Consider the following 9,861-nt stretch of genomic DNA (forward strand, 5'->3'; position numbering starts at 1 on the left):
GACATAGTCTGGGTGGCTCAAGTTCAGTTTTCCTGGTTGTAAGTACATGTAAGAACAGGTACAGAATCAAGTGGGGCTGGTGAAAAGTTCCTGTCAGCATTCCAGTAGAAAGATAGCTTTGCAAAGTCTGCTTTTGGTCCTGGTGACTGAATCAAAAAATGACTGCTACCTGTGAAGTGGACATTCTTGGCTAAGCACTGCACTGCCTACATTGGGCACATACTGCACTTGCAGTATTTGGTCTTCCACTTCACATATGTCAGATCTGCTACCAGAAATGGGGAGCCCCCAATGCATTTGACCAGAAGAAATGAGTTTGACTGGAGTGGGGAGAAGACCTTTTTTTTGTTCTTTCCTCTCTAACCATCTAACTCTTTGCTCATTAACAGTTCCCAAGGGAGTTTGTGTATATGGGAATGCTGAGTTCTTGGTAAGTTCCTATTTCAACAGTCTTCTGAAATGATTAAAAGACTATTGAGGGTACTTTATCAGAAGGGCTGTGAGGAGCTTTGTCTAATACAATCAATGCTTCAGAAATGTTCAAGTTCCCATCAGGAGTTCATCAATTACACAAAGTCTAAATATTTTCTGAACAGATTGGAAGAGACTGAAGAACTGTTTGCAGGTCTGTATCAGAGATTTAAGCTTAGAGTTGAGTCAGTCCACATTAATTGTCAGCAGGAGGCAGGATGGTTTTGAATAACAGCAGGAGATTAAAAGCTCAACATTGCTGCACTTTCAAGACCCTGCTTTCAAAACTGGAAAGATATGTACAAAAAGTATTATTCTGAACAGACTTAGATCTTAATAAGTTCTGTTGGGTCTACAGTTGTTTTACTGCAGATAGGTATGACACCTGTCATTTGAATATCTGAGTTTATGTGGGTTTAATGTAGGGCTGTATGGGTTTAATATTGGCCTATCTAGGTTTAGGATTTGTCTAGGTTTAAGATTTATCTAGGTTTAGGATTTGTATAGTCTTAGGATTTGCCTAGGTTTAGGATTTGTACAGGTTTAGGATTTGTACAGGGTTAGGATTTGTACAGGGTTAGGATTTGTACAGGGTTAGGATTTGTGTAAGTTTAAGATTTGTCTAGGTTTAGGATATGTCTAGGTTTAATATCAGAGTTTCTCATTGCTGTATAAGACTGCAGTAAAGACACAAATTAAATTCAGATCTACAATATTGTCTTCAAAAGTGATTTAGGCTATCAGGTACTGATAGGACTGGGGGGAATGGAATAAAGCTGGAAGTGGGGAGGTTCAGACTGGATGTGAGGAAGAAGTTCTTCCCCATGAGAGTGGTGAGAGCCTGGAATGGGTTGTCCAGGGAGGTGGTTGAGGCCCCATCCCTGGAGGTGTTTGCAGCCAGGCTGGATGAGGCTCTGGCCAGCCTGATGTAGTGTGAGGTGTCCCTGCCCATGGCAGGGGGGTTGGAACTGGCTGAGCCTTGTGGTCCCTTCCAACTCTGACTGATTCTATGATTAGTCTCTATCCCATGGACATTGTGATTGTTTCCTTTTCCATTGTTTGGGTTTACAGATTTTGAGTGCATTAAGAAATGTCTCTCACATGTGTCATGCCTTATTAATATATCACTAATATATGATTTTTTTTCCTTCAAATTTACAGCCTAATTCCCCAGTCTTTGTTGACAAGTGCCAGAACTGTTTCTGCAGTAACAATGTGAATGCCAGCACTCAGCTGAATATCATCTCATGTGAACATGTTCCATGCAGCACAATTTGTCAGCCAGTAAGTGACAAACTTAAACAAGAAGCCCCCAAAATAGCCACGTGTGTGAAAAGCAGTTTGGTTAATGAGTGATGTAAGCAAAGCACAAGAGGCAGAAATGCAGAGTTCAAATCCAGTGTGGGTTCCAACTCTCCTGGAGCAGTCTGCTAGGGGAAGCCTGCCTGTGTAATTTGCAGTGCTCAGTGCATGTTGGGAGGATTAGCTGGGAAATTTCTGTAGTGCAAGGTCCTGCACCTGGGTCAGGGCAGTCCCAAGCATAAATACAGGCTGAGAGACGAGTGGCTGGAGAGGAGTCCTGTGGAGAAAATCTCGGGGGTGCTGGTGGGTGAAAAGCTGGACATGAGCCAGCAATGTGTGCCCACAGCCCAGCCCCAGCCTGTCCTGGGCTGATCCCCAGCAGTGTGGGCAGCAGGGGCAGGGAGGGGATTCTGCCCCTCTGCTGTGCTCTGCTCAGACCCCCCTGCAGTGCTGGGGCAGCTCTGGAGTGCTCAGCACAGACAGGGAGCTGCTGGAGCAGGGCCAGAGGAGACCACAGCAATGCTGGCAGGGCTGGAAGCCCTCTGCTGGGAGGCCAGGCTGAGAGAATTGGGCTTGGGCAGCATGGAGAAGAGAAGGCTCCAGGGAGACCTGGTGGCCTTGCAGTGTTTCAAGGGCTGGTCAGAAATCTGGGGACAGAGTTTTTGCAAGGGCATGTACTGGTAGGACAAGAGATGATGGCTTTAAGCTGAGAGAGGGTAGGCTGTAGATTAGAAATAAGGAGGAATTTCTTCTCTGTGAGGGTGGTGATGCATGGGAGCAGGTTAAAACAAGTTGCCCAGAGAAGCTGTGGATGCTTCCTCTCTGGAAATGACCAAGGACAGAGGACAGATTGGATGGGGCTTTGAGCAACCTGATCTAGTAGAAGGTGTCCCTGTTCATGGCAGGGAATTTGGAACTGGATGATCTTAAAGGTCCCTTCCAAGGCAAACCATTCTGTGATCGATGCAATGATATTTAATTGTTAGGCATAGTTATCATAGTGTTGTAATTTATTCCATCAGTAGCCTGCTTTTATTACTTGTCTTCCTCTGGGTTAGAACACAGAAAGCCATGAATCTAGAGTGCATTTTAGAAAATAATCTCTGAATGGGTTAGTATCTTTTCATTTATTTCTCAAAAATGCATTTATCACAGTGCTTTAATTTTTAATACCTAGGGCTATGAACTTCAGCCAGTGAAAGGTGAATGCTGTGGAAAATGTGTGCAGACCAAGTGTGTTATACGCACAGTAAGCAACTCCAACCTCCTCCTGAGCGTAAGTATGCTCTACACCTTACCTCTCTGCCTGCTCTAGTTGAGGATGTCCCTGCTGACTGCAGAGGGGGTTGGATTAGGTGACCTTTGAGGGTCCCTTCCAACCCAGACCATTCTATGATTCTAAGTTCTCCCTCTCAGAGAGGGAACATCTCCTTGCCAGGGACAAAACTTAGTGTAAGTTTTCACCTGAAAGCCTCACCTAAAGCAAAGCCTATCTCCATTTTTTTTTTTTTTTTTGGCCTGAAGGAAAGACTCATGAAACCAAATTGCCTGGGAGGCTCTTCCTGGAATCCAATACCATTGGAGGGGTTTTTCTTGCAAGTTCTGGAGGCTTGGGTTTTTTCTGAGTACTGAATAGCACCAGTAAGGCCTCAGTAGGGAATGATTTTATTGCCCCTGTAGGGTGGAAGTTTAGGATTGTTCTTAATTACCATGTAACAGTTTAGCTTTCCCTAGGCATGAATGATTTTGTTAATGACTTTAATAGACTCTACAGACTTTAGAGGGATTTATGTTTTCCAAGGGAAATCCATGTGAGATTCTCTCCACCTATGGCATTCTGCAAGACATAGGAGAATCTGTACCTCGAGTGGCTGTTAACCTGAAAATATTTGACTGGGAAACCAGAGGAAAGTCATTGTCAGAGGGCAGGAAAATTTCTGTCTGAGCTCCCTTCACCTGTCCTTATTTTTGCTTGCAGCCTGGAGAGTTCAAAAATGATCCTAAAAACAACTGCACCGTCTATAGTTGTGTAACTATCCACGACCAGTTCATCTCCTCCACATCTGAGATTACCTGCCCTGCATTCAATGAGGAAAGCTGCAAACCTGTAAGTGAACAGGGAAAACTTACCCTTTACTCAGGGCACAGATTGCTTTAATCTACACCTAACTAGCACCAGAAGGCAGGTTAAGCTCTGACGACCTTTCACCAAAGTTTCCCAGTCCCCAGGACAAAAGACCTATCAAGTGTGTAAAATAAGAGATCTAGGTGAGATCTAGGTGTCCTGTGACAGGACAAGGGGTAATGGATATAAACTACAGCACAGGAAGCTCCACCTCAACATGAGGAGGTACTTCTTCACTGTGAGGATCACAGAGCCCCGGAACAGGCTCCCCAGAGAGGTTCTGGAGTCTCCTTCTCTGGAGACTTTCAAGACCCATTTGGATGTGTTCCTGTGTGACCTGTGCTGGATTCTCTGGTTCAGCTCTGGCAGGGGAGTTGGACTTGATGATCTCTGGAGGTCCCTTCCAACCCCTAACATCCTGTGATCCTGTGAATTCAAGGCTTGTAGCTGGCAGATGTCTCTCAGAAGCCAAAACACTGCTCAGCACTGAGACACAGAGTCCTTGCTGACTGCTCTGTGCAGTCTCTACAAGAACCACGTTTTCCTGAATGCTAGAGGGACACAAGCTAGAGGAACACAACCCAGTAGGCTGCCAGTACCACAGTTCAAATACAGAAATCTCTCAGAAAACATTTTTGGGGTTTGAGTCTGAGGAAAAAAATGCACAATGGCAGCTGTAGACTTCCTTTAAAGCATTATCTTTATTGCCACAATCCTTTGCAGATCGATAGTTGTCAAGTCTGGATTATTCAGATCAGTGCCTCAGATTTCTTTGGTTGTTTCCAGCTTCCCTTCTCAGTTCCTGGCCTAAAAGCCTCTTTATATACAAGGAAAGGAAATAATATCATTTCTCCTCCTTCTTTGTTCTTTTAGGGAACCATCGCATTCTTGCCCAACGGTTGTTGCAGGACCTGTAAGTATATCTGAACCAACAGCACAGGGAATGAATTTTCCTCTTGAATCAACCATTTTCCAGCCACATGTGGAGGCTGCTATGTTTGTATTTAAATAGGCACTTCTGTAACTGGTAGTTGTTCTCCAAGCATTCACTGTCTGATCTCTCCGGGCAAGTCTAAACCGAAGCAGAAAGAGCACTGAAGACAATACCTTGAGTGCATTAGCGAAGGCCAGAGAGTGCTGAGGTGAAAGGAAATCCTGGAGCTAAGACCTTCTTGTGGCCTTCCAGTATCTGAAGGGGGCTACAAGAAAGCTGGGGAGGGACTTTTAAGGATATCAGGTAGTGATAAGACTAGGGGGAATGGAATAAAGCTGATCCTGGGCTGCATCAAGAGAAGTGCGGCCAGCAGGTCAAGGGAGGTGATTCTCCCCCTCTACTCAGCTCTGCTGAGACTCCACCTGGAGTACTGCATCCAGTTCTGGAGCCCCTGTAACAAGAGGGATATGGACATGCTGGAATGTGTCCAGAGTAGGGCCACCAGGATGAGCAGAGGGCTGGAGCACCTCTCCTATGAGGACAGATTGAAAGAGTTGGGGTTGTTCAGTCTGGAGAGGAGAAGGCTCCCAGGTGACCTTCTTGTGGCCTTCCAGGATCTGAAGGGGGCTCCAAGAAAGCTGGGGAGGGACTTTTTAGGCTATCAGGTAGTGACAGGACTGGGGGAATGGAATAAAGCTGGAAGTGGGGAGATTCAGGCTGGAAGTGAGGAAGAAGTTGTTCCCCATGAGAGTGGTGAGAGCCTGGAATGGGTTCTCCAGGGAGGTGGTTGAGGCCCCATCCCTGGAGGTGTTTGCAGCCAGGCTGGATGAGGCTCTGGCCAGCCTGATGTAGTGTGAGGTGTCCCTGCCCATGGCAGGGGGTTGGAACTGGCTGATCCTTGTGGTCCCTTCCAACCCTGACTGATTGTATGATTCTGTGTCACTGGAAGTGTTTTCTGCTCCTTCCCCATAGGTGCACCTCTGGACAGCCCCACGCCATGCTCTGTCCGCCAAAGGACTGACTTCATCGTCTACAGGGGCTGCCGCTCGCTGGAGAGAGTTGTCATGACTGAGTGTGAAGGAACATGTGGAACCTTCTCCATGTGAGTAAACTGAGAGGACAATGAGGTTCAGCTCTGCTGGCACGGAGCTTGTTTATATAAAAGGAACAATAAATAGGTAGGCTACAGAATGGAAGAAGACCTGGAATCTGCTTGCCAAATCATGGGCGTAAAGTCATGAAGTCTGTGAGTGAACAGTTTGGTTTTAATGCAGAGCAGAGAAGTGTATTACATGGGTCTGGGCTTCAAACTAGAGAAGAGTAGATTTAGATTGGATGTTAGGATGTAGGTTGAGGAAGGTGATTCTCCCCCTCTACTCTGCTCTGGTGAGACCCCTACCTGGAGAGGCATCCAGTTCTGGAGCCTCTATTACTAGAAGGATCTGGAGGTGCTGGCATGTGTCCAGAGAAGGACCACGAGGATGAGCAGAGGGATGGAGCACTGCTCCTATGAGGACAGACTGAAAGAGTTGGGGCTGTTCAGTCTGGAGAAGAGAAGGCTATGAGGAGACCTCCTTGTGGCCTTCCAGTATCTGAAGGGGGCTCCAAGAAAGCTGGGGAGGGACTTTTGAGGGGGTCAGGGAGTGATAGGACTGGGGGGGAATGGAATAAACCTAGAAGTGGGCAGATTCAGATTGGATGTTAGGAAGAAGTTGTTCCCCACGAGGGTGGTGAGACACTGGCACAGGTTGCCCAGGAAGGTGGTTGAAACCTCATCCCTGGAGGTTTTTCCAGCCAGGCTGGATGTGACTGTGAGCAACCTGCTGTAGTGTGAGGTGTCCCTGCCCATGGCAGGGGGTTTGGAACTAGATGACCCTTCCAACTCTGACAATTCTATGATTCTATGATAACAAGGTCTGCACCATGAGGGAAGTGGAACACTGGAACATGTTGCCCAGGGAGGTGGTTGAGGCTCCATCTTTGGGAGATATTCAATGTGAGGCTTGACAGGGCCCTGGGCAGCTTGATCTAGTTGGGAGTGTCCCTGATGACAGCAGAGGGGGTTGGACTGGATGACCTTTTGAAGTCCCTTCTGGCCTGGACCATTCTATGATTCTATGATAAGGTCTACTCATACATTAATGTCCAGCTGTCTTTTGTGTCAGACCATCTTGGCTTGAAACCATCACAAGAGAACATGGATTATTTCCTGTGGTGGGAATGAGCCCAGAGAGCAGCCAGGCTTGATGTCCCTAAACTGAAAAGCAACTTCTGAATAACTAACATCTAAAATGAAATGCACCTACATCCTTTAAAGGGAGAGTCAAACATTGCCCAATTTTTGCCCAGTAAAGAAATTAGAAAAGCAGTGCTTTAGGAGTGGTGTTAGCAGAGTAGTTTCACTCTAGGATTTTGTCTAGGAAATGAGAGACTCTATGAAGAAATGTCTCTAAGAAAGTGGCTAGTAGGACACCTGACTGAGCTAGTAAGACACGGGAGGAACAGGATTCTTGCTCCTCAAAGAAACAGTCTCTGAATATGCCACAGGACACATTACATGGGAGAAAGCTGATTCACAGAATGCATTGGATTGGAAGGGACCCTCAAAGGGCATCTTGTTTAAGCACCCTGTAGGCAGCAGGGGCACCTCCAATTAGAGCAGGCTGCCCAGGGACATGTCAAGTCTCACCTTGAATGTCTCCAGGGATGGGGCCTCAGCAGCCTGTTCCAGTTTTTCACCACTCTCATTGTGCAGAACTTCCTCCTGATGTCCAACCTAAATCTGCCCTGCTCCAGTTTCAAACCATTGCCCCTTGTCCGGATCTCAGGCTGAACCCCCATTAGCCAGGGGAGTTGTCCATGTGTGGAAATCCCTCAGCAGCTTAGAGTCTTGCTGTGGTTGCCTCTGCACACAAACACAAGAAAAGGAGGAGTCTTGACAGTTTATAGCCTGGTGCTGACAGATTCTGCTGCTTAGGAATGGTGCTTGGGAAGCTGCTGAACACAGGGCTGGAAACAATCCTTTACTGTGAGATGGGAACGGAAGGAGCTGTTGCTTTCCCTTCCTGTTAGCACTGGGACATGCACTGGGATTCATGTGAGGCAATCATAACCCTTGTAGCCAAGTGATGGATGTGATGCCATTATAGAAAGCATTACAACCACTTATCTACACAGTTTCCTTCTTCAGGTCAGGGCTTTGTCTGCCTTTAATTGTGGACATCCCTCAGCACATGGCTGATGAGAGGAACCTCAGGAAGCTGAGCTCATAGAACTCCCTGGGTGTTTTTTCTAGGACTAATTGGTTTGGCAGAAAGAAGTCTCAGGAAATGCAATGAATTATAAAAGCACATTGTTGTAACTGCTGCTCTGTCACGTGAGCTTAGCACTTGCATTAGCCACAACTGTGGTTACAGGTCTTATATTGTGTGTAGATGCTGGCTGAAGGGCATGGTTTAATGGTAACTTGGCAGGGCTGGGTTAAACTACTTGAAGGGTGGAGGCTTGGTCTCTTCTCCCAGGCAACCAGCAACAGATCAAGAAGACACAGTCTCAAGCTGTGCAGGGGGAAGTTTAGGCTTGAGCTTAGAAAGAAGCTCTTCCCAGACAGAGAGATTGCCCTTTGGAATGGGCTGCCCAGGGAGGTGGTGGGGTCAGCATCCCTGGAGGTGTTTAAGAAGAGCCTGGATGAGGCACTTAGTGCCATGGTCTGGTTGATGAGTTAGGGTTGGATGATCAGTTGGACTTGATGATCTTAGAGGTCTCTTCCAACCTGGCTGAATGTGTGATCTTAAAGTTCTCTTCCAACCCAAATGATTCTGTGATTCTATTCCAAACTTCTCACAGGAGCTCTGTACCTCACTTCCCCCTCTCTGCTGGCTTCTGAGGGGCACAGAGTAACGCTGCCATTTCCTATCTTAACAGGTACTCTGTGGAGGCCAATTCCATGGACCACAGCTGTTCCTGCTGCAGGGAATCAAAGTCTACCATGAAGGAAGTGACACTGAAATGCCCCCACGGGAACTCCATAACACATAAGTATGTGTATGTGGAGAGCTGCAGCTGTCAGGAGACTGCGTGCAGCACCTCACAGTCACAGGAGAGGCAGAGCAGGGAAGAGAACGACGCTGCAAGCGCTCTGAGCCGCCTCAAGAGGGCCATCAGCTTAGCCTCAAAATGAAGGAGAAAAACACCTTCAACAGTGATCTAAAAGGACTGTGCACCATTCTCCTCTCCCTTGACTCATGCTGAACTTTGCCTGGTTTCTGTATGCTGTTTGTTTTCTGTTCGTTTTTAATGTTGCTCTATTTATTTGTGGACGAAAGAAGGACACAAATTTGAATTCTTCCTGGTGGTGCATGGCCTTTTGGGGGCCTTTTATAATCACCTGATTTCCTCTGAATGATTAAAAAAAAAAAGCATATTTCAAAACACAGGGGTTTTGGTCTTAGTCATGTATGTGGTCTTGATGAGCCTGAGTTTGAAAAGATGAGACAAGTTCTACCTGATGTTACAGGAAGTCAGCTGACTTATTCCCTTAATGTTAAGCTCTGTTTCTGGCTCCTTAAAAACTGAAGCATCAGGAGGCCTGTCTAAAGCTCCCATCACAAAAGGTGTGGCAGAAGTTGGTGCTGTCTGCCAGAACAATGCCAAGGAATGGTTTGGGTTGGAAAAGACCTGAAAGATCACCTAGTTCAAACCCGCCTGACATGGGAAAGGGACAACTCCTACTAAACAAGCTTGCTCAAGGTCCCAGCCAACCTGGATTTCAACACTTCCATGCTTAGAGCCTCCACAGCTTCTCTGGCCAACTTCTTCCAGGCCCTCACCACCCTTCTGGGGAAGAATTTCTTCCTAGTGCCTAATTTAAATTCAGATTTTTTCAGTTTGAAGCCATTAGCCCTAGTCCTGTCACTTCATGCCTTTGTAGAAAGTCCCTCTCCATCTCTCCTGTAGCCCCCTTCAAATACTGCACAGATGCTCTAAGGTCTCCCTGGAGCCTTCTCTTCTCCAGGCTGCCCAAGCCCAA

General features: G+C 46.8%; 1 protein-coding gene across 1 annotated transcript in view; it reads left to right on the plus strand.

Moving 5' to 3' along the window:
• The window catches only part of MUC2 (mucin 2, oligomeric mucus/gel-forming), a 69,943-nt gene extending 60,698 nt beyond the window's left edge, over positions 1-9,245 (plus strand). The window contains exons 49-55 of the mRNA XM_054390733.1: positions 390-430; positions 1,633-1,755; positions 2,951-3,049; positions 3,752-3,880; positions 4,772-4,811; positions 5,805-5,934; positions 8,757-9,245. Of these exons, the coding sequence (XP_054246708.1) occupies positions 390-430; positions 1,633-1,755; positions 2,951-3,049; positions 3,752-3,880; positions 4,772-4,811; positions 5,805-5,934; positions 8,757-9,012 (818 nt within the window). The 3' untranslated portion in view covers positions 9,013-9,245. The remainder of the gene's footprint in view (positions 1-389; positions 431-1,632; positions 1,756-2,950; positions 3,050-3,751; positions 3,881-4,771; positions 4,812-5,804; positions 5,935-8,756) is intronic.
• Positions 9,246-9,861: the final 616 nt, after the last annotated feature.

The sequence above is a fragment of the Indicator indicator genome, chromosome 21 (genome assembly GCF_027791375.1).
Source record: "Indicator indicator isolate 239-I01 chromosome 21, UM_Iind_1.1, whole genome shotgun sequence".
NCBI lineage: Eukaryota > Metazoa > Chordata > Aves > Piciformes > Indicatoridae > Indicator > Indicator indicator.